Genomic DNA, 24,071 nt, shown 5'->3' on the forward strand with positions numbered 1-24,071 from the left:
CTCTGCTTCTGGGCCTGGCTCACCCCTAGGACCTCCTGGCCCCCCAGCCCTCTCCAGAAGAGATGTGCGTTCCCCCCCACCCCCCTCTGCATCTCTGTGCTTGGCGACCTCCTCTCCCGCACCCCTCACCCCCCACCAGCTGCTGAAGCCCATCCATTCCAGCTGGCAGCTCCAGCCTCCGCCCCCACCTCTGCCCCTCTGCCTGCCCTGAGCCTCCTGGGGGTTCACTGCCAAGGTGCACGTGGCATGTTCTGGGTTGGGTGCCGTTGTTCACGAATTCCTCTTGTTTGGGGCACTTGCGGTGTGCCAGGCACTGCACCGGGCCCTGGAGACACAGCTGTGAGCAGAACAGATGTGCTTTTGGCCCTCCCAGAGCCCATGACCGAGCTCGCTGGGTCTCCCTGTTGGCCCGCAGTGCCCCGGCCTGTGCATCCCAGAGCCCTGGGCCAGGCCGTGGAGAGTGGGCAGGTGTGAATTGGCGTGATTATTAGGGTCAGCTGGCGAAAAGCATTTTATTTTAACATCATTTCACGCTTTCAGAAAAGTTGCAAGTTACAAAAACTAGACCTACTGTGTACAGCTCACGCTTTGCCCCGACTCACCAGTTATTTGTCCCTTAGTTGCTTTATGGTTTCCTCTGTCTGTGCACACACATGCTGTTTTTTTTCTGAGCTGCTTGAGATCGGGTTGAGGCCCTGAGCCCCTTACCCTGAGTACTCGCTGCTCCTGGGACGGCCTGAGTGCCAACACACATGCCGAGTCTTTATCTGTGTTTGCGTTCGGAGCCGCTCAAAACCATGAGTGCATTCTGGTCTGTCCAGTTCTACTCTAACTCACCCAGATCTTGGCAAAGCCCAGTGGGATCTTTTTAGATGATGAAACGTCCGTACTTGGGTGTCCCGCCGGGAGCTTCACGTCGTCTCCCCGCTGCTTGCCCCGTCCGGGCTGCAGCCTTCCCCACCCGGCGTTCTTCTGACTCCTGGGCTCACCTGTCAGTTTCCATGGAAAGCCCAGTCTCGCAGTGGCTGGTGGCCTTGCCCATGCTTCCGTCTGACCTGGCTCCCTTCCCACCTCCTGCTCCCTTTCCTGGTTGGGTCTGGCCACCCCCCCTCCCCGGCCCCCCAAATTAGCCATTCACGTTCTTGTTGCCCAAACACTCCCCTTTGTGCTGGGATGATGGGCATTCCTGTCACTTTGCTGAATCGGGGGCCCCCTGGTGGGGGGACCCATATTTCTCCAGTAAGTGCTTGCTGGGCAATTGATGGAAGGAGAGGAACACAGAGAGATGGGGAGGCTGTGGGTGGGGGTGAGGCCCTGGGGCACGGGAGGACACGGTAGCCCACTTCTGGCTTTGGGACAGGGACATTTGATTTCCACACAGAGCTCATGCCATGTCTTTTGTCCCCTGTCCTGGCCTGTCTCCGTCCAGGGGATTTATGCCCAGAGGAGAACTGATGCCCAGAAGGTCAAAGAGGATGTGGTCAATTATGCCCGCTTCAAGTGGCCCTTGCTCTTCTCCAGATTTTACGAAGCCTACAAGTTCTCAGGTACCTCCCATCCCTCCTGCCTCCTGCCCCTGCCTCCGTGGCCTGTTCTGTCCAGGTCGGTGTGCTGAGCGGGTCCTGTCTCCTTACAGTCTGCGTCGTAGGTACTTGGCAACACACTGGGTTTTGTGGTCATTAAAGCACCTGCTGTGTACAGAAGAGGGTGGCCTAGAGCACAGGCTGGACCGACCCTGCGAAGCTGAGAGTGGACGTGGCCGACACAGACCCAGACAGGCCCTTTGCTCAGCCATCCTCAGGCTGTCAGTACCGGGCATCTGCTCCATGCCAGGCCTGGTGCTAGTGCCAGGCTTCAAAAACCACCAAATATCAGGCCAAGCCGAACCTTGGGGCTCAGTGTAACCCCTCCCTATGTTCCACTACACCACAGGGTGGAGACTTACCCCGGGCTGCACAGACCAGTGGCAGGGATGGGGCTCAAACCCGGTTCCTTTATTCTTTTTTGGGCCACACCCGCAGCATATGGAGGTTCCCAGACTAGGAGTCGAATTGGAGCTACAGCTGCCAGCCTACACCACAGTCCCAGCAACGCCAGATCCGAGCCGCGACTGCGACCTATACCACAGCTTGCGGCAATGCCGGATCCTTAACCCACGGAGTGATGCTGGGGATTTGAACCTGCAACCTCATGATTCCTAGTCGGATTCATTTTCACTGCGCCACGACGGGAACTCCCAGTTCTCTTATTCAATGCTTTTTTTTCCCACCACACCTGGGGTTTTGGCCCCAGAGGAGATTGTGTTCTCGGAGTTTTCACATCCGTAAAATGGACATTAACATAGCCCACCCTGGCGAGCTCCCTGGTGGTCATGAGAACTGGGAGGGACTGGGCCTGGGAGTGGGCAGGCGCCCTCTCAGTGCCTCTGTCTCTGTCCCAGGCCCCAGCCTCCCCAAGAATGATGTCATCGTGGCTGTCAACTGGACGGGCGTCTACTTCGTGGATGAGCAGGAGCAGGTGCTTCTGGAGCTGTCCTTTCCCGAGATCATGGCCGTGTCCAGCAGCAGGTCAGTCCAACCCCCACAGCCCCTTGAGTGCCGGGCGGGGACTTGTCCGAAGCTGCACAAAGACCAGTGGCAAAGAGGGGACTCGAACTCAGGGTCTTGATCCAGCCCTTTCTGAAGTGAGCAGGGGCAGACAGAGACACAGCCAGATGGGGAAGGAGACGGCTCCCGGGGCTTCGCTGCGGGTCCTACAGGGCCTTTGGGAGAAGTCTCGACCTCACAGAGGACATGACTGAGGTGCAGAGACACCTGGTGGCCTGTTGTGGTCACGTGTGATTGAGCAGTCCGTGCTGCACCCTGCAGACCCGTCAGGCACCTTCCTTCTAATGGGGCGGGGGGCACATTACAGCACATTCTCGGTAGTTCTGTGCTGGGCATGGGTGGTTAGCAGGCCAGTCAGGGACAGTGGAGCGTGTACCAAAAGAGCTGGCCTGGGATTCGGGGGCCTGCGTGGGACCTCCATGTCCTCGTCCCTAAAATACAGGCCCTGACGTTCCTTCAGCCGCAGTGGTGAGAAATTGACGCAGTAATCCATGGGAGAGCTTCTGTGAATTGACAAGTGCAGGGCACAGGGGAGCAGGTTCTAGAATGGGCTGGCATTCTTGGCAGTGCCCTCCCCGCATCTGGGGCTGATAGGAGTGTCTCTGGGCTGTGTCCGATGTACACCAGGGTTGGGTCATGTCCAGCTCTGACCAGGCACCTGGAATGCAGAGGTGACAAGATCATCCTTGTCTTCTTGTAGCTTCACTCGAGAGGGGAGGTGGACATCAAATAAGCCTTTTTTTTTTTTTTTTTTGGTCTGTTTGCCTTTTCTGGGACCGCTTCTGCAGCATATGGAGGTTCCCAGGCTAGGGGTCTAATCAGAGCTGTAGCTGCCAGCCTACGTCTAACCCCAGTTAGGGTAACCCTAACCCACAGCAACACAGCGTCCGAGCCGCATCTGTGACCCACACCGCACGGCAATGCCAGATCCCTAACCCACTGAGCAAGGCAAGGCCAGGGATCGAACCCACAACCTCATCGTTCCTAGTTGGATCCATTAACCACTCAGCCACGACAGGAACTCCGAATAAGCCATTTTAAAATAGGGACCAGCATGCTGAGGGCTGCAACAGGCAGGGAGGGCTTCCTGGAGGAAGTGGTATCTAGGCTGAGACCTAAAGGGTGAGTAGGAGTTAGACAGCGACGGGGAAGTGAGCTCCCCCTGCCGGCCTCCGACCGGGTGTGACTTTGGCCCTGCCATGTCTGGCCCAGGCTGAGCTGTGTCTGCCCTCAGGCTGCCTGGGCCGGCCTCTCCGTGGCCACATCTGACTGGGTGGCCTTGGTGTCCTTCAGGCAGTGCCGTGTCTTGCTCTTGCTGGGCTGCTCTGACCTGGGCTGTGCTGCACCTCACGCGGGCTGGGCAGGACTGACCCCGGCTGGGCCCTGTTCTTCGTGTTGGTCCTGCAGGGGAGCGAACCTGGTAGCCCCCAGCTTCACGCTGGCCACCATCAAGGGGGACGAGTACACCTTCACCTCCAGCAACGCCGAGGACATCCGTGACCTAGTGGTCACCTTCCTGGAGGGGCTTCGAAAGAGGTCTAAGTACGTGGTGGCCCTGCAGGACAACCCCAACCCTGGTGAGTGGCTCCCTCCCTTCACAGGGGGTCAGGGTATTAGGCAGATACACACCTCGGCCTTGAAGGTTGCTGGTACCTGTAACCCATCCTTGCCCGGACACCCTCAGCTCCAACTGGATCAAAGAGCTAAACTCTGTGCCTTTGGGAGTTCCCTGATGGCCTAGCGGTTAAGGATCCAGCTTTGTCACTAGATCAGGTTTGCTCCCTAGCCTGGGGACTTGTACATGCTGTGGGTGCCAAAAACAATCAATAAACAAGCAAAAAACCCCACCAACCGCCACCCCCCCACCCCAAAATCCCAACTCTGTGCCCTCAAGCTCTGTGTTCCTGAGGGGAACCTTCCTCCCTCTGGTTCTTAGATGCTTGCTGCTTGCCACCTGCCCCACATGAGATCAGGGGTCCCTCCTCGGTGTTCCCCAAATGATGACAGAGTCCTGGCTATGGACTGAGCATCCCTGGGCCTTTGGGGGCCTGGGCAGGGCATGTGAAAGAGATGGAGTCATTGCCAGCCCTGCCCTCAGCGGGGAGAGGGGAGGGGAACAGCAGCGACAGTCCCTGTGATAGGCAGGGACCTGGGAAGCCCAGCAGCTGGGGGACCCTGGGGGAGTGGCGCCCCTGCTGCCCTGGGATGCGGGGGTGGGGTGGGGGGATGTGTGTGAGCAGAGAGTTTGGGGCAGAGGGTGGAGAGAGCAGGTGTGCCTGGGAATGGCAGGTGGTTGGGTTTGGCTGGACACAGCGAGGTGAGGCCGGAGGAGGGGGAGATGAGGCAGAGGGAGTTGGGCAGACTGTCTCCCAACAGCAGGCCTTGCGAGCATGTCAGGGAAGTGGGGGATTTCGTCTGGGGCAATGGGGAGCCCCGAAAGGCTTTTGAGCAGGGGAGTGGCCCTCTCTAACGGCTGTCTGTGTGAGGGTCGTGGCTGCTGAGCTGCAGGCAGGGCGACCGCTGAGCAGCTATGAGAGCGACAGGGCCTCAGTTCCAGCAGGGAGGAGAGGCTAGTGGGTCAGCAGCTGGAATACAGGTGTTCCAACCCTGCCTCTCCCCCCGCTGCCCCGGCCCCTGTCCTGCTCCCCTCCACCTTCCAGCGGGCGAGGAGTCGGGCTTCCTTAGCTTTGCCAAGGGGGACCTCATCATCCTGGACCACGACACGGGCGAGCAGGTCATGAACTCGGGCTGGGCCAGTGGCATCAACGAGAGGACCAAGCAGCGCGGGGACTTCCCCACCGACTGCGTGTACGTCATGCCCACGGTTGCCATGCCGCCACGGGAGATTGTGGTACGTGGCCTGGGGGTGGCGGGTGGATGCGAGGCTCCCCCGGCCCCTCCTTGTGTTTCTGTCCTATCTGTGCAGTGGATTGAGGGGTTACAGCAGATTCATGCCCTGGAGCTTCTGTGAAGATGATCCGGGGGTCTTATAGGAGCGCGCACTTAACATGAGGGCAATTGTCAAACCTGTGCCAGGCGGGGAGGGGCCAAGACACCGCCTCGGATGGGGAACTGCCCAGGGGTAGGGGGTGGGAGCAGAGTGGCTGGGGGGGGGGGGGAAGGGGATCGCACTGTCCAGAAGGGCAGTAAGGCAGGGAACTCTCTCTCATCCGTCGTGATGGAACATGACGGAGAATAGTGTGAGAAAAAAAAATATATATATGTATGACTGGGTCACTTTGCTGTACAGTAGAAATCGACAGAATGGTGTAATGGGAAAAATAAAAATCATAAGAATGAAAACAAAAAGCAGCGAGGGCCGAGCTGGGAAGGGAGGCCCTGGTCCTCTGGAGGTGCCCCTGAGCCAGCACCGAGGAGTCCAGCTTTGCAGGCAGCTCCTGAGCCAGGCTCTGTTGACTGGGCGGTTCTCACACCGCGTCTCCTGCCAGGGGTTCTGACTGACCCAGCCTGGTTCAGAACCTGGCACCGAGGGAAGGATCTTAAGCCCGGAAGGGTGGAGGCAGTGGTACCTTCAGAGATTGCCTGGGAGGAAAGGGGCTCCCAGGGCCAGAATGAGGCACAGGGTCCACCCCCATGAAGGCAGCCTCCCCCAGCCCCAGGCAGGAAGGCGCCGGGCTCTACCATGTGGCTCCCAGGGGCCCCCGGTGGAGACTGACCTCGGCTCCCCATCTTTGCATCTCTAGGCTCTGGTCACCATGACACCCGACCAGAGGCAGGATGTCATCCGGCTCTTGCAGCTGCGAACAGCAGAGCCCGAGGTGCGCGCCAAGCCCTACACGCTGGAGGAATTTTCCTACGACTACTTCAGGTGATGGGAGAAAGGGGGTGCGCCCAGAACGGGGCGCTGCAGGCTTCTGCTACCCTCGGGCGGGCAGTTTCAGTCCCTCTGCGTGATCCTCTCATTTTGGGTCACCTCATCCTCCCTTCATTAAGATACTGTGATTGGGAGTTCCTGTTGCGGCTCAGCAGGAATGAACCCAACTCGTATCCATGAGGATGTGGGTTCAATCCCTGGCCCTGCTCAGTGGGTTAAGGCTCCGCTGTTGCTGTGGTGTAGGTCACAGGTGTGGCTCCGATGAGACCCCCTAGCCTAGGAACTTACATACGCTGCACCTGTGGCCCTAAAAAGAAAAAACAACAAAAAGATACTGTGACTGCCTACCCAGGTGGGGTCTTGGGCACTCAGGACTCACAGTCCTGGTGGGGAGACAGGCATGAAACTGGGCAGCTGGTGTGCACCCAGCCTTGTGATGGAGATGCTGGCTGCGGGTGGAGATGGAGGCCAGGCGTCCTGGAGGAGGTGTTGTCTGAGCAGAGCTGTGCCGGCAGGTGGAGGAGTTGCTACCAGCAGCAGGGCTGGGGCTGAGGGAGCAGTGGGGAGCAGGGGGGGAGCAGGCTGGGGAGGTGGGCAGGGCTGGCTGGGCCATGCTGGCCTTGTTGGTGTCTCCACTGATCAGCTGAGAGAGAAAGGCCTGGGTAGGGCCACTGACGCATCCCAGGTCGCCGGGCGCAGCAGGGACGTGCCAGGCAGTACCTTGGTTGCCTGCGTGGGGCTGGATGCGGCTGGGGTCTCACGACCTGGCCGTCAGCGCTGACGGTCCCGTGCTGTGCAGGCCGCCCCCCAAGCACACGCTGAGCCGCGTGATGGTGTCCAAGGCCCGCGGCAAGGACCGACTGTGGAGCCACACGCGGGAGCCGCTCAAGCAGGCGCTGCTCAAGAAGATCCTGGGCAGCGAGGAGCTCTCGCAGGAGGCCTGTCTGGCCTTCATCGATATCCACACCCATGGGGGTGAGGGGGTGACACAGAGGGCCAGGCGGGGGCCGTGGGGAGCGGGACCCCAGGGCAAGGTGGGGTGGGCCTGGGCCTGGCCTGGAGGGTTTCCATCTGGACACCCCCTCCCTTCTGAGGGGCCCAGCTGGGGCCTGGGCAGAGGAGGAGGGCTGCTGATAGGGTGGCTCTGTCCAGATGCCCAGCACCTGCTGTGTGCCAGGGGCCGTCTCACCCATTTCTGCTTGCACCTGTCATGTGGTGGACAGGTTTGTATTGTGCCTTGTGCTGGGCCAGGCATGCAGACACAGTGTGAGCAGCCCCAGCCCCTGGCCTCGTGGTGCTTATCGTTAAGGGGGGCATGCTGATTGGGGTCGGCGCTGTGATGGGGCCAGGCCGTACTTTGACCTGCCCTGGCCTTGGGGGAGGGCAGGGAGGGCTTCCTGGGGGAAACATCTAGGCTGGAGACTGGGTCGGCCTTGTCCAAAGTGGAAATGGGTGGGGGATGTTGCTGACAGAGGGAGCAGCATGTATAGTGGCCCCGAGGTGAAACAGAGCAGGGGTGTTTCGAGGGCACAAAATAGCTCAGCAACGCTGCAGGGCAGAGTTCCAGAAGGAAATGGGAAGATGCCGCTGGCTGATGAAAGGTTCCCAAGGCCTATGAAGAAGCCAGGACTGTGTCCTGAGGCCATGGGGAGCCGCTGGGCACTAGGTGGCGCGGTTAGATTTGTGATGGGCCACGTTTATCCTGGCGGCTATGAGGACTCTGGAGGTGGGAGCAGGATGGCCAGTGAGAAGGGGGCCAGAGGGCATGGGCCATGGGCAGGCAGAGCAGGCTGGGCAGAGCGTGTCCATTTCCGGGGTGAGCAGCCCTAGGCCTAGGGCCACACGGCAGGGGAGGCCGACCTCGCGGGGAGTGCGTCCACCTGCCTCCTGGCTGGCCGCAGCCTTCCTTGACAGCTCGCCACCTGTGCTCAAGTACATGGGCGACTACCCTTCCAAGAGGATGCGCTCGGTCAACGAGCTCACCGACCAGATCTTCGAGGGGGCCCTGAAGGCCGAGCCGCTCAAGGATGAGGTGTACGTGCAGATCGTGAAGCAGCTGACCGACAACCACATCAGGTGAGCCGGAAGGGTGGGAGGGTGGGGGGCAGGCCCCCCCACCACGAGGGCTAACAGCGAAGGGGACTCTTCAGTGTCCCCCGCCCACTGTGACGGGGAGCTCACTACCTGCCCAGGCTGTGCCTGCGAGCAGTCCGTCCTCCCTCGTGACCTCTCAGGGCCCAAGGAGGAGGGCCGGTCTGTCCTCCTCCAAGGGGAACAGCCCCAGCTCCTCCTAATTTCCAGCCCGACCCACCTCTGGATTCCCCTCCCCTGCCAGGACTCCCCTGTCTGCCTGCAGGTTCATCTGCGGAGCAGGTGTCCTGGCCTTGGCTCGCTCGGGCTGAGCTGGCTGTCAGTCACTCTGGCTAAAAACCCTCATGGGCCGGGGGTGTTAGACCCCAGAGGGTGTCGCCTGCTCCCTGATGGCCCAGACCACGGCAGGAGCTCATCCCAGAGCCTGCGAGAAGCCCCGCCCTCTCCCTTTGCTCTCAAACCCCCAACCCCCACCCCCCCCAGCTTTGTCACTCTCTCCTCCTTTCACACACACCCCGCGTCGAAGCACACGTCAGATTTTTAAAAAAATTTTTTGGTATGGGATAAGAGCTTTATTTTTTTAAGTTTTATTGACATACAGTTTTAAGTTTTATTGAAATATTGAAATAATATTAACTGTAAATATTAATGTACCGCTAATAATTTTTACTGTACAACAGAGCGATCCAGTCACACATATGCACACATCCAGTCTCTCGTGGTCTCTTCCCACACAGATCATCACAGAATACGGGGTAGGGCTCCCAGAGCTGTAGCAGGCTCCTGCTGGCCAGTTGTTCCATATACCATAGTGTGTACATGCCAATCCCCAATGCCCAGTCCACCCCCCCCCCGCCCCGCACCTGTCCCTTTTGGTAACCTTAAGTTCTTCAAAGTCCTTTGAGTCTGTTGATACCCTATGATGTTTGTCTTTCCCTATCTAACTAGCTTCACTTAGTATAATAGTTTCTAGGTCCCTCTATGTTGCTGCAAATGCCATTATTTCATTCTTTTTTTTTATTGTCTGTCGGCTCTTTCCACACTGCCAAACCTTTGTACGTGCTGAGCCCATAGCCAGGAAAACCTTTCATCCCCTTCTTGGCATATCATAATTCCCCTGGTTCTTTAAAGCCTAGATCAAATGCCAGCTCCTTCTAGAAACCCTCTAAGCTTCTGCTAGACCCCAGGAGCTCAGAATAGTGCCTAAGGGAGCCCTGGGGCTGGTCTAACTCAGTGCTACGCAAATAATAGACGAGTTAAAGAGCTTCTGCCAGAATATAAATCACACGCTGCTTCCTTCATAGGAAAATCCGAGTAAGAAAAAAAAAAACACTTAAGGGAACTATATCCAATCACTTGAGAGGGATCAGGATAGAGAATAATGTGAGAAAAAGAATGCGTATATATATATATATATATACACACACATATATACACACAATGTATAATGGGTCACTTTGCTGTGCAGTAGAAATTGGCAGAACATTATAAATCAACTATAATTAAAAAAAAAAAGTAAAACAGCAACAAAAACTTAGCTGAACCAAACAGAGTGCTTGGTGACAGAGCACATTGTCATTCTGGCACGAGCACCTTACCTCCTTGTGACAGGTAAGTGTGTGGCCGGGCGGGGGTTGGCTGCCCACACTTTGAGTAGCACTAATTGGCTGCCCACACTTTGAGTAGCACTAATTGGCTCTAGCTCCCGGGGGTTGCGGGTGCAGGGGGGGGGGGGTGGTGGTGATGGTCCGTGTTAGTCCCCAGACAGGGGTGCTGCCGTGGCGAAGAGCTGAGGGGTGTTGGCCCTCGGGGCCCCTGCCGGACACCACACCTCTTCCTGCAGGTACAGTGAGGAGCGGGGCTGGGAGCTGCTCTGGTTGTGCACGGGGCTCTTCCCGCCCAGCAACATCCTCCTGCCCCACGTGCAGCGCTTCCTGCAGTCCCGCAAGCACTGCCCGCTCGCCATCGACTGCCTGCAGCGGCTCCAGAAAGCCCTGAGGTACAGCGGGCTGCAGGGGGCAGCGGGCATCGCACGTGGGGGCAGGCACTGGGATGGGCTTCTAGCCACCTTGGGCTTGTGAGAGGAGTCCCTTGGGGACGCTGAGGTAATGACTACACTGTAGTTGGGGCCCATCTTTGGGGGACTACAGCTGCCAGATAAAGGCTGCAGTGCCTGGAATCCATCTGGGCAGTTTGGGGAGTCTGGTTGCTCAGAAAGGTATTTTCTCATAGCTTCACGTCTGGGGGGCAGCAGACGCCTGGGCCACACTCGGCAAAGCCCACTTGCGTCCTTTGCTTCATGGGTCCCCTCCACGGCCCCACCTGGCGGGTATCATTGTCGTCCCATTTTACAGATGAGGAACTGGAGGCTTGAGTTAAGTGACGGTCTCCGGGTAGGAAGTGGCAGACGGGGATGAGGACTGGGGTCTGTCTGTTTCCAGAGTTCCCTCTGCTCCCTACGGCCCCAGGAATCTGCTGCCTCCTGACGTGCCCCCGCCCCTTCCCCTGGTTTTCAGAAATGGGTCCCGGAAGTACCCCCCACACCTGGTGGAGGTGGAGGCCATCCAGCACAAAACCACCCAGATTTTCCACAAGGTCTACTTTCCTGATGATACTGACGAGGTGAGGGCCTCTGGCTTCTTGGTCTGTGGGTGCTCCTGAAGGGCCAGGCTACCTTGGGGACACAGGGCAGCCCTGATGCCTCTCCCTCGCCACCCCCAGCTTTGCCCCCCCTATCCTCCCACCCCTCCATGGGTCAGGAGCCCTCGGGTCCCTGCTCCAACCGCCTTCCTTCCCTCGCTCTGGGCAAAGCTGCTTTCTCCCTCTGAGCTGAGCTCGGGTGGATGCCACCTCCCTGATGCCCGCCCTGTCAGACCCTCCCCGTGGCCCTGAGCCCTCTTTCCTGCAGACCCCTTCCTACCTCCTCACCTGACCCGTGGGGCCCCTCTGCCTGGTCCCCGGGGCAAAGGTCCCGTGTGTCTCCGCGTCATGCCCGCTGGGTCAGGCTGCCTCCTGTCTCTACCCTCCCCCCATCCCAGCACAGCCTCCCATTCAGATAAGCAAGACCAGCATGGAAACTGGGGGTTTGACAAGCAGTTTTAAATTCATCTAGAGACTCAGAAATACCACTATGGGATTCTAGTCCTGCGGACAAAAAATGTCACAAAATCCTTTTCATGGGGCACCCCCCACCCCCAAACTGCAGTCCTCCCGCATTTCAACTTGCTGGACTCCTGTCCCCCTCCGCCTCTGTCTGGGCGGCTTCCCCTTGCTCGACTCCTCCCCCTTTCTGGAATATTCTAGAATACGCTTTCCCTTTCCGGGCACCCTGGCCCTTCTGCGCTCCCGTGGCCTCTGTCATCGCTCATGCTCAGGCAGCCGGGCCTTGGACCCTGGAGGCCGCGGCTTTGTCCTGCCTGGAGGGTTGGGAAGGGCATGATCCGCTTTTTCCTCTCCTTTAAGAAAAGTTGACTTATTGAAAAAGTTGAAGCATATTAATGTACAGTAGCCTCTGTTTCTGGTGTAAAACATGGCGACTCACGGTGTCTAAAGGTTCTGTTCTGTTCATAATGATTATAAGCTCTTGGCTGACTTGCCTGTGCTGCTCGTATATATCCTGGGAGCTTCATTATTTCAGACCCAGCGGTTTGTATGCTTTTTCCTTAAGCGCTGTGCCCCGCTCTGGGGAGGCCCCCTCAGAAGGAGGGTGTCTTGGACGGGAGGGGGCCTGTCTCGTCAGAGGCACAGCCACAGGGATACAAGAGGCCCTGCCAGAGCCAAGCAAGTACCCCCCACCCCCCCCAGGCCTTCGAGGTGGAGTCCAGCACTAAGGCCAAGGACTTCTGCCAGAGCATCGCCGCCCGGCTGCTCCTCAAGTCCTCGGAGGGATTCAGCCTCTTTGTCAAAATCGCAGACAAGGTGGGTGATGGGTCAGGGGCTGCTGTTGGTCTGTCTGTGGGGAAACGTGCGGGGGCCCTGGGAGCTCGAGTGGCTGCGGGGTGGAACAGACGCAGAAGGAGGGAGGGAGAGAGAGGGAGGGGAAGGGGGGGAGACGCTCCTGCACAAGGCGTCCTGCGGGGCCCGTCTCCTCCCCTCCTCGAAACGGCCCCTTACGTGCAGCGGCTGCCCCGGAGCCTCCCCACGAGGCTCTCTGGGTTCTGGACGCACCACGCTCCTCCCTCTGCCCCCAGACATGTATTTTCTAGATGTGATTGGACTAGTTCCTCAACTGGCCGGCTGAGGCCAATTCACCTCTGAAAAGGCCCTGGAAGGGAAGTTTATGCCCACCTTATAGATCACAGCCTGGGCTCAGAAAGGTTAAGTAACTTCTCCCAGGTCACACAGCAGGGACTCAGATCCAGGCAGATCTGACTCCCACGTGCAGGCCTCTGCCTCCACCCCACGTTGCCCTCCCCATGCCCATGGGAGTCCCTTCCCTTAGGGGGGCTTCCCCGACCGTGGCAGCTACAGGTGCTCCCTCCTGCCCCTCACCCATAGTCCCCTGTGTCTCTGTCGGTCTCACTTCATATCGGTCCCTGTACCAGACTCTGGGACCAGAGGTGACCTCAGTGAGGTCCTGGACCCAGGGGAGGCTTAGAGCCTGTGCGGGGAGCAGGACACACAACTGGACATTCTTCCCAGCCTTTTTCTGGGGGTCTGGGGCAGTGATTAGTGGTTCTTTGCTGAGTGACTGAGTGGAATCACTGTCCCTCGCAGGGACACTCAACAGGCCGGGTGGGGACAGGCTGGGGCTGATACACAGCTGCCCCCTCTGGCTGCGAGCAGGAGTCTTGCTGGAGAAGGGGAGGCCTGGGGTGGGCACGTCAGAAAACTCAGTATCGCTCAGATGAGAACCAGTGGACCGGAATGTCCCCGTCCCTAGGTCATCAGCGTCCCCGAGAATGACTTCTTCTTCGACTTCGTCCGCCACCTGACGGACTGGATAAAGAAAGCGCGGCCCGTCAAGGATGGTAACGGGAGGCCGGGCCCTGGGATCATCTGAGCTCTGGGGCCGGGTCAGGGCCGGGCCCGAGGCCCACAGGATGGGGCCGGGGCTGGGGCTGGGCTGGACCCCCTTCTGCGCTGGGATCTCGGGGGTGGCTGACTGCCCTCTACCGCAGGAATCGTGCCCTCGCTCACCTACCAAGTGTTCTTCATGAAGAAGCTGTGGACCTCCACGGTGCCAGGGAAGGACCCCATGGCCGATTCCATCTTCCACTATTACCAGGTGCGCGGCCCAGCCCCTCGGGGCTGTGGTTTCCTCCGGGTGCTCCTGCCTCGCTGGACTCCGACTGTGAGAGCAGAGGGACCTGCTATCTCTGCCAGGGAAGGGGCCTGTGCAAAATCCCCGCTGGGGCCCCCAGAGGGGGTCCACGCTCAGGGCCTTCTCCTTCCCAGCCCTCCAAGCCCTCCCAGCTCCCACGTGCTCAGGCCCTTCTCTTGGCTCTGGATTCGCGCTTCTGCTGCCATACCCGGGTCTGTAAATGTTTTCCAGCACAGGCGTGTGCCCGCCGGAAGCCGGGAGGGAGGCTCACAGGTCAAGCCTCTGTTAGGTGTCTGGCAATCTGCACTCATGCTGCCCTCCCAGGGAGGAGGCAAGTTCTCCTCTTTTACAGCCAGAGAAACTGAGACTAGAGAGAGCAGGTGATGTCACGAGGATCGCAGGGCTGATGGAACGGGGCTTTGAGTCCAGGTCTTCGTGACGGCATCCCAGTCTGAGCCAGCCCGCTGACCTGTCTGGGGGAGACCAGCCGGGATGCTGGGCGGGGTGCGGGAGCTGGGAAGGTGGCTGGCCTGGGAGCCCGAGGGCTGCCCTCCTTCAAACCTCCCCCTCCCCACCCCCCTCCTTTGCTCCATGTTGCCCATTTAGCAAGTGGCACTGTCACTACCAAGTCAGTGTGGACACTTCGCTCTCTCATCTCCCAAGTCCCAAATCACTCACCTGAGGGCTTTACATCCTGCCTATCTTTAAAACACATCCATGTCTCTCCATCACCACCCCTACCACCTCAGATCAGCCCACCATCTCCTCTCCTCTGGATGAAGCCAGTAACCTCTCTGATCTGCCTCATCGGGCTTTGACCCCTCAGCCCCTTCTCCCCAGGATGGTCACTGTGCTTTCCAATCCTCAGTGACGTCCCACTGCTCTCGGGGTAGGACCCCACCTTCTGACTGTGGCCCGCCCTTGGGTTGCCACCCCTACTCCCGCTGCCTTGTCTTGCACCAGCACTCGTTGGCTCAGGTCACTCTCGCTCCACTTCTCAAATTCTCTGGTGTGTCTTGTAATGTGTCTCTTCTGGATCGCCCCTCCCTCGGTTCTTTCCCTCAGCTACTGAGCTTTTAGAAGTCAATTCAATCATCTCAAGGGGCATCTTCCTTGCTCACAGTCTAGATCGGGTCACCTTGCTCGACTGAGAACAGTTCTTTCAACAGCTCTAACCCCATGTGGGTTTGGCATGATGATGAATGTCTGGTCTTGTCTTGACTACAAGTTCCATGGGAGTAGGGAGGGCTTATGTTGTTGCTTAAAGGGCCTGGCCTATAATAGATGCTTAGTAAATATCTGTTGGCTTGATGGATGGCTCACAGGTGAATTGGTGGCTCAGTGAGTGGTTGGGTGGAAGGATGAATGGTGCAAGAATGTATGGGTGGATAGTGGTGGGCAGATGGATGGACAGATGGGGAAATGAATGGGAACTGGTTGTGGGAAGTAGACCCCCGTGGATGAGAAGGTGGATGGGAGATAATGCGTCGGGGCAGATGCAAAGGTAGGTGGAGAGTGAGTGACTCAGGTTTCTGATCTGCAGCGGGTCCTCAGGCCACCCTGGGTTTCCCTGCTCTTCAGATAGTGGATAAGACAGCACTAAGGCGCCAGGAGCCTGTGGGCAGCGCTGAACCCTTAGAAGCTTCACCTTTGCTTTCAGTCAGTTCCTCCTCCTCAGTTCTTCTGGGTCTGGGAGGGCAGGTGGGGAAGGGGCTGGTGCTGCCGCAGAAACCAGCTGGTGCAAGAGACACAGTGACAGGAGCCAGCCTGAGAGGCTCTTTCAGGAAGGACAGACCTGGGAGGTTAGGATTATGGAAGAGTCTCAGGTGCCCCAGCTGGTCCCTGTGCGTTTCTTCATACCCCAAGTGACTGCTACGAGGGGAGAGGGGATGAAACGGGCACATGGCTCTTTGAACCTGTGAAGCACTGAACTCAGGTGGCCTCATGCTGTTTGTATGTGCTGTGCCTGCCCTCCCTGCCGAGCAGTGTCAGCTGAGCCTGGGGAAGCACGTGGACCCCAATGTGGGGTAAAGCAGGAGCCCCAGCCTTGTGGTGGGGGCGGGGAGAGGCTAAGGGAAGGAGCCCGTTTCCTCCAGGTGCCCGCGCGCCCGTGACCTGCTCTGTCTCTGGCAGGAGCTGCCCAAGTACCTCCGAGGCTACCACAAATGCACCCGGGAGGAGGTGCTGCAGCTGGGGGCGCTCATCTACAGGGTCAAGTTTGAGGAGGACAAGTCCTACTTCCCCAGTATCCCCAAGCTGCTTCGGGAGCTCGTGCCCCAGGACCTCATCCGGCAGATCTCACCGGACGACTGGAAGCGGGTGAGCTTGGGGGAGAAGCAGGCATACTCAGGGCCTCCCTGCATGGGTCTCTGGGCACCCCGGGGTCAAGGGGGCAGGTACGGGTCAGCAGCGCAGGGAGGTATCTCTTTTGGTCCGTGTGTGTGTCCTAAGGTTCCCCTCACACCCCTTCGCCTCTCAACCTGCTTTCGTCGTCACTTCCCTAGTAGGTCCTCCAGGCAGAGCATGCAGCTGACCACTGGGCTGTAATTTGCCCTGGTCCTGGTTACCATGGTGACTGGATTTTACTAGACACTGTTTGCCCTGCTGGCTTCGGGGGAGGGCAGAGCTGTCCAGAGTCCATTAACTGGTATAAGTGGGGAGCCCTCCTGGCCTCCAGGACCTCCATCCTATGCCTGGCCCTTCAGGGCCCACAATAGCTGCTGACCATGAAGGGGGGACAGGAGTGGCAGGGAGAGGCCCCTGACCCTCCCCCTCTCCCCCTGCAGTCCATCGTTGCCTATTTCAACAAGCATGCAGGCAAGTCCAAGGAGGAGGCCAAGCTGGCCTTCCTGAAGCTCATCTTCAAGTGGCCCACCTTTGGCTCCGCCTTCTTCGAGGTCAAGGTATGCTGCATGTGGGTGGCTTCTCAGAGCAGAGGCAGGGACCCTCCCTGTGGCTTTGGGAAACTGCAGTGGTCTCTGCCACCTGCCAGGCCAGGAAAGGAGGGAATCCCTCACAGCCTTGTCCCCGGTAGGTGCTGAGCCCTGGACTCAGTCCTGGGACACTGAGGGACCAACACCTCAACCTAGTGCTGAGGGAGGAGGGCACATGGGGAAGGGCAGACGTGAAAAAGGCCCCAGTGATGGAACATGCTTGGCACTGGGACAGTGGGGAGCCCTCATCAAGGTGGCAGAGCCTGGAAGGCTCAACCAGACTGTGACGGCTGAGGGGGCTTCCTGGAAGAGGCAACACCTGAGCTTTCCAGGGAGACCCTCAGGGGGCTGTTCCTGGCAGAGGGCCCCGCACAAGCAGAGACCCAGAGGTGTGAGAGCTCAGGTCTGGGCAGGAAGTGCAGGTGTGTGAGTGTGGACGGGCCTGGGCTGTGAGCAGGCAGGGAAGGTGGGTTTCCTCCTGCCGGCGGTGGCAGGCCCTGCAGGGTTTTGAGAAGGGATGACGGGGCCAGAAGCCCACTCTGACCATAGGGTCCATCTGAGGGAGAATGGGGAGGAGGCTGGCAAGAGAGGGCAGGTCTGGACTGAGAGGAGCCTGGCTGCGGAAGCGAGAGTGAGGTGGGAGCTGGAGGCAGGTATAGGGTTCAAGGAGGCTCTTTAAAGATGAGTCTTTGAGGCTAAGAGAGCGATCACAGAGACTCCTAAAGCAGGACAGACGGTAGGAAACTGCGGGTGGGGTTGCTGGGGACCCCTGAAGGGATCTGGGGTAGCACTGAGGGCCCGGCGGAGGTGGAGACCATGAGGTCATGGCAAGGCCACCAGCACCTCTGTGCCTCTGGTACAGAGCCGGCCGCAGGAGGGGGGGGACTTTAGTCGGGGGCGGCTTCCTTCCTGCCCCAAATCACACACCTTTTCCTGCACTGGGTTCTCCATCCGATGGTTCGGGCGCTTTTTAAAATGTCTTTATTTTTAACTAGCAAACTACGGAGCCAAACTTCCCTGAGATCCTCTTAATTGCCATCAACAAGTGTGGGGTCAGTCTCATCGATCCCAGAACCAAGGTGAGCAGTGACAGGAGGAGCAGGCGGGGGCGGGCTTCTCCGTCTGCATTTCTAACAAAGGCCCCCAGGCCCAAACCCCCCAAGTCCCCACCAGCCACCACCATCCTCACTTCACCCGTGCCCCTGGCCACACATCTTGAGGAACTGTCCATATGTGCTGTGTCTACTTCCTCACCTCGCATCTGCTCCATGAAGACGGCTCCCTGAGTTGCTAACACAGTCCTCGATACTAAATCCAATGAACGTTTAGGGCTTGTCCTTTCGGCAACATCAGATGCTGCCAACCACTCCCTCCTTCCAGAATGCTCTCTGCCCTCACTCATCAGGGGGGCAGGCTGTACTGCTGGGGGAACTCTGCTCTGATGTGTGGGCCTGAGCAGTTCCCACCAAGGCGGCCAGAAGGCAGAGTCTTGCCACTGACACAGGAGGGTACAACTGGGACTGTCGGCACAGGGGGCCAATGACCACCCTCTTCCCCTTGGCTCCATGTGCCCACCTTCCTGCTTTTCCTCATGTCTTCCTTGGTCCATCTCTCGGGCAGTTTCATGGGCTTCTTCTCCATCCATGTGCCCCCGCCACCCCACATACTGTGTTCCCCAAGGTCGGGTCATCTTTGCATCTCCCTCCCACCTCCCACTCTGCTGAACCATTTCCTCTGGGACCACAGCTGGAGCTCCTTCAGGCTCTCAAAATTCCAATTCTGGCCCCACACACCTGAATGTCCCCTAGGGGTCCTTGGTTGTCCCACCAAGTGGCCTCCCACAGCAGCTCCCCAGCACAGCTGGACGCCACCCTCTTGCTTCTTCTCTAGTCTGAAGGCCCGAGGTCCTTCCTGGGGGTAGTGTCTGTGGGCTACAGCTGAGAGAAAGGAGGCCAGGTGGTTCAGGCTGTGCAGCTTCAAACTCTCTCTGCTCCCCCAGGACATCCTGACCACTCACCCCTTCACCAAGATCTCCAACTGGAGCAGTGGCAACACCTACTTCCACATCACCATTGGGAACCTGGTGCGCGGGAGCAAACTTCTCTGCGAGACGTCACTGGTAAGAGCTCTTCCTCCTCGGCCTGGCACGTTCCCCCACTTTGCCTACAGCTTTAGCCATCCCCCTAGCTCCCAGATGTGGTTGGGATCAAGGGTCAGGTGGAGGCTCAGCTTAGGTCTGGGGAAGGGGCTGCTTCTAGGGCTGAGAAACAGAGTCCTCACTCAGAAGCTATTGTCCCAGTGCCTTCACTAGCTGGGGATTGAGCTTTTGGCCCCTAAGTTCACCAGTAGAGCCCTTACAGCCCCTCCTGGAGGTAGACATCCAGGATTAGTGTAGGGTCACAACAGCTTAGAACCCTAGGTGTCGGGCTGAATGAGTCTAACCCTTCAACCTTGTGGCTGGGGAGACCCTCAGAGCGGGATAGGATTTGCCTTTGTCCAGGCCCGTTTCCATTACAGTTTCCTGGGAGCTGTGTTCTGGGTCTGAGTGGGCAGCCCTGTCCCACTCTGTGCTCTGTTTATCTTCTTGATGCTGTTTCCAGGGCTACAAGATGGATGACCTCCTGACTTCCTATATTAGCCAGATGCTCACGGCCATGAGCAAACAGCGGGGCTCCAGGAGTGGCAAGTGAACAGTGGGAAGGTGGCATTGGCTCAGGACCATCAGTTGTTACCTCTGTAGCCACGGAACACCCTTTGCCATGCAGGCAGGGAGGCAAGCCCGGTTGGCCACCACTGACCACACCAATGTGGCCTCTAACCCTTCTTCCAATGAGGTGGCCTTGCCAGGATGCAGAACTCCCCTCCACCCACCCCAAGCACCTGGTTGGTTCTAGTCCTGGATTGCTGTGGCCTTCCCAGTGGTAAGAGCCTGTGCTCCTTGGATGCCATTCTTAGACCAGCTCTATCACGCAACCTCTTTGGCTTTCTGTGCACCACAAGGAAAGGGAATCAAAAGGACAATGTAATTTTCCTTGCTGGGAACAACCAAACCAAGACTATTCTGAAACCTAAGGGACTGGCTCAATTCCCCTAAGTCCAGGAGCCTCAGCTGGGGTAAGGGAGACAGGTCACTTTTACATACTACAATGTGAGTGCTGAGCCCCTGTTCAAGTCTCCCCTGATCATCTCAGGGCATAAAGCATGTGGTTCATCTTCTGGCCCTGTAGTATCTTTGCTGAGAGAGGGGAGGGGCAGTGTGTGGGGTCAGGACAGAGCTTGTGGCCTGAAGAACTGTCTCCTTTGTGTGTGTGTGTGCAGGGTCAAACTGTTGGAGGTTGGGGGTGCCTGAGCCCAGTGTGCTTGAAAGGGGCTTAAAGGAAAATGCTAGAGATCAGCCTGGGAAGTGGAAACCTAAGCGTGGCTGGGCTGGAGATCTATAGAGGGAACCGGCTTCTGGGCCTTACCTAGGGATAGTAGATCCAGAGTTGCCCTTGTGTCCTGACAGAATCATCTCCAAGAACCTCAGGAATAATGCTGCCTTGGGTTAAATCCTTACATCGAGTGGGTGCCTGTAAAATATTACTTTGTGACCAGGATGGAACAAACAAGTCTGGACATGACCCAGGCAGGTCTGAGGTGGGGCTTCAGACAGGAAAGTGGTAGTAAGACATCCTTCTGGACTGTGGCTGGGATGAGTGCCTAGAGAAGTTACAGGAGAGAAGCTCCCAGACATGGGCATATTTGATCTTCTCTCAAGGTCCCCCTGATACTTGAGCAGAGCCAGCCCAGTTCCACTTACCCTCACATACCCAGGTGTCTGGGGTCACCTGCATCTAGATGCTGAGTCATTCCACGGGGAGTGCCGTTCCTCTTCTTTCCAGAAGCCTATGTGAGAGGCAGAGGGGCTAGGTGTTGAAACAGAGGTCCCAAACCAGACAGGCCTGCTTTCTGGAAAGATGATGTTGCTGTCTGAAGCAACCTCTCATTCTCTGACTCAGGATGGCTTCACTTTGGCACTCATCCCCTAGACGCTGTCAGAGTGACCACAGAAGGGTCCAAAGATTGTATCATTTACCTTGTGGGTTCCTTAGAGGTTGCCTTTATTTACATGCTGATGTTCACCGCAGCCACTGCTTTAGTGGGGAATATTGTGAAGAGTTCGGGTGAGAAAAGTCCTGTGATACCTGGAGGACAACTGACTCCAGCTCCAAAACCACGACTCTTTTCCCTTTGTTCATCCCCTTGAGATGAAAGGAAGACCAGAATGGTTTTCCTGAGAGCCTCCCTGGCCCTGCTGTATGCCTTTCTTGACCACTCCACCATCAGGTCACTCTAGGCACAGAGAGGAAGGGTAAGAAGTGGGCAAGTTTGTGGTTAATTCTTCTTTGAAGACAGCCCAAAGGAGGAGAAGGACATGCTGGATGTGGTGGAAAACAACATGAAAGAGGATTATTAGGAGGATTCGCTAGTGGGGGGCTTTTGGGGTTATATTTCAGGAGGAGGGGCCTCCATGGTAGGCAGTATAGTTTGGAGGGTGGCCTCACTGTTGGTGCCATGGTGGGTGTTTGGGTGCATTCAAAGGCTGGCTCAGTGGACACCAGTTGGTTGTCTACCGTCATCTGTGGGAAGCATTTTTGATGGTTTTCTAGGAAGGCTCTTGTATGACAGCTGTAGATTCTGGGAGCTCCCCTACACTCTTGGTTAAAGGCTCAGGGCTTTCCATAACTTCCAAAGGTTCTTCCTTTTGGAGGCTTATACTCGGAGTCTCTGTGGGACAGAAAAGACAGAAACATAGATTCCTCAAAAGTTGCTTCTCTAATCTTTGCTTTCATGTAGTAAAACTCTCACTTAAAAATGTCAGCCCCTGTACCTGGATCAGACAAAATGGTGGAGCAGAAGGACTCAAGCTCACCTTTCACAAATCACCAAAAATCACAATTAGCTGCTGAACGACCACTGACAAAATAGAAGTTACCAAAAAAGATATCCTACACCCAAAGATAAAGAGGAAGCCCCAATGAGATGGAAGGAGGGGCTCGTTCATGATATGAGCAATTCTACACCTGCCAGATGAGCAATTGACAAACCAGAAAATAACTATATTGCAGAGGTTCTCCTACAGGTGTGAGAGTTCTGAACCCCATGGTCAGGTTCCCCAACCTGGGGGTCTGACACTGCTAAGAGGAGCCCCCATAGCATTTGGCATTGAAGGGCAGCAAAGGAGCTCCACAGGACTGGGGGAAACAGAGACTCTACTCTTGGAGTGCACACACAAGGTTTCGTGCACACTAGGTCCCAGGGCAAAGAACAGACTCTTTAAGAGTCAGGGACAGAGCTACCTGTGGGTCTTGGAGGGTCTGCTAGGGAGGCAGGAGTCAGCTGTGTCTCATTGCGGGGGCAGGACACTGCAGGCAGAGGTCTCAGGGAATATTTATAGGCATGCATTCTCCTGGAGGCTGCCATTTTGGACAAACCTGGCCCCACCCAACAGCTTGTCAGCACCAGTGCTGATAAGCCCCAGGCCAAACAACAAATGGTGGGAACACAGCCCCACCCATCAGCAGACGGGCTGCTTAAAGTCCTTCTGGGAACATATCCACCTAATGACATGGCCCTGCCTACCAGAGGGACAAGACTCAGTCCCACCAACCAGTGGGCAGGCACTAACTAGTCCCTCCCATCAGGAAGCCTGCTACAAGTCCCTGTATCAGCTTCACTCACTGGGGGGCATACACCAGAAACAAGAGAGGCTACAACCCTGCAGCCTGCAGAAAGGAGAAAACACAGATAGCTAGACAACATAAAATGGCAGATAAATATGCTCCAGATGAAGAAACAAGACAAAACCCCAGAAGAACAACTAAGTGGAGATAGGCAACCTACATGAAAAAGACTTTAGAATTATGATAGTAAGGATGACCCAAGACCTTGGAAAAAATCCAGAGGCAAAAATAGAGAAATGATAAGAAACATTTAACAACAACAACAAAGATTTAAAGAACAGAGATGAACAACAGAACAAAAGAGATGAAAAACAGAATAACTGAAATGGAAAATACACTAGAAGAAATCAATAGAATCCATGAGGCAGAAGAACAAATAAGCAAAGTGGAAGACAGACTGGTGGAAATTACTGGTGTGGAATAGAATAAAGAAAAAAAAGAATGAAATGAGAACAGTCTAAAAGAACTCTGGGACAACTTTAAACACAACAATATTTGCATTATAAGAGTGACAGAAGGAGAAAAGAGAGGACTGGAGAAAATATTTGAAGAGATCAAAGCCAAAAACTTCCTGAAAACAGGAAAAGAATCACTCAGATCCAAGAAGCACAATGAGTTCTATATAGAATAAACTCCAGGAGGAACGTCTCCAGACACAACTAAACTGACTAAAATTAAAGACAAGGAGAAAATAATGAAATCGGCTATGGAAAAGCAACATATAACCTAAAAGAGAATGCCAAAAAGGTTATTAGATGATTTTTCAGCAGAAATTCTACAAACCAGAAGGGAGTGGCATGATATACTTAAAAGTGATGAAAGGGAACAAAACCCTACTGCCAAGAATACTCCACCCAGCAAAGCTCTCATTTAGATTTGACCAAGAAATCAAAAGCTCTATAGACATGTAAAAGCTAAGAGAATTCAGCACCATCAAACCAGCTTTACAACAAATGCTAGAGGAACTTCTCTAGGTGAAAAAGAAAAGGCCACCACTAGAAACAAGAAAATCACAAATGAGAAGGCTCACCAATAAAGGGAAATATAAAGATAGGAAACTATCTGTACCCAAATATGATATCAAACCAAGCAATCATGAAATGAGGGGGTTACAAACACAGACTACTGGAGATGCATTTGTAATTAAGAGACCTGCAACTTAAAATGATCTTGTGTGCTAATATATACACACACACACACACACACACACACACACACACACACACACACACACACATACATACATGTACACACACTCTAATACCAAAACCTCATGAGAACTGAAAACCAAAAATCTAAAACAGATGCATACACAAATAAAAAAGCATCAAACACAACACTAAAGATAGTCCTCAAACCACAAGAGAACAAAAGAGGAAGGGAAGAAAAAAGACCAACAAAAACAAATCCAAAACAATGAACAAAATGGCATTAATAACACACATATCAATTATTGCCTTAAATGTAAATGGATTAAATGCTCTGACCAGAAGACATAGACTGGTTGAATGGATACAAAAGTAAGACTAATATATATGCTGTCCACAAAAAATATAAGAAATGTGTTCTAGGGACACATACAGACAAAATGAGAGGATGGAAAACATATTCCAGGCAAAT

At 56.0% G+C, this 24,071-nt stretch overlaps 1 protein-coding gene across 1 annotated transcript in view; it reads left to right on the top strand.

The window, feature by feature from the left end:
• The window catches only part of MYO7A (myosin VIIA), an 88,080-nt gene extending 68,134 nt beyond the window's left edge, over positions 1–19,946 (top strand). Inside the window, 17 exon segments of the mRNA XM_047752753.1 lie at positions 1,430–1,547; positions 2,441–2,567; positions 4,014–4,183; positions 5,267–5,457; positions 6,311–6,435; positions 7,241–7,398; positions 8,364–8,517; positions 10,376–10,531; positions 11,049–11,154; positions 12,337–12,450; positions 13,415–13,502; positions 13,653–13,759; positions 15,929–16,114; positions 16,582–16,698; positions 17,724–17,807; positions 18,728–18,847; positions 19,329–19,946. Coding sequence (XP_047608709.1) covers positions 1,430–1,547; positions 2,441–2,567; positions 4,014–4,183; positions 5,267–5,457; positions 6,311–6,435; positions 7,241–7,398; positions 8,364–8,517; positions 10,376–10,531; positions 11,049–11,154; positions 12,337–12,450; positions 13,415–13,502; positions 13,653–13,759; positions 15,929–16,114; positions 16,582–16,698; positions 17,724–17,807; positions 18,728–18,847; positions 19,329–19,418 — 2,211 coding nt within the window. The 3' untranslated portion in view covers positions 19,419–19,946.
• Positions 19,947–24,071: the final 4,125 nt, after the last annotated feature.

This window comes from Phacochoerus africanus, chromosome 11, assembly GCF_016906955.1.
Source record: "Phacochoerus africanus isolate WHEZ1 chromosome 11, ROS_Pafr_v1, whole genome shotgun sequence".
Taxonomy (NCBI): Eukaryota; Metazoa; Chordata; class Mammalia; order Artiodactyla; family Suidae; genus Phacochoerus; species Phacochoerus africanus.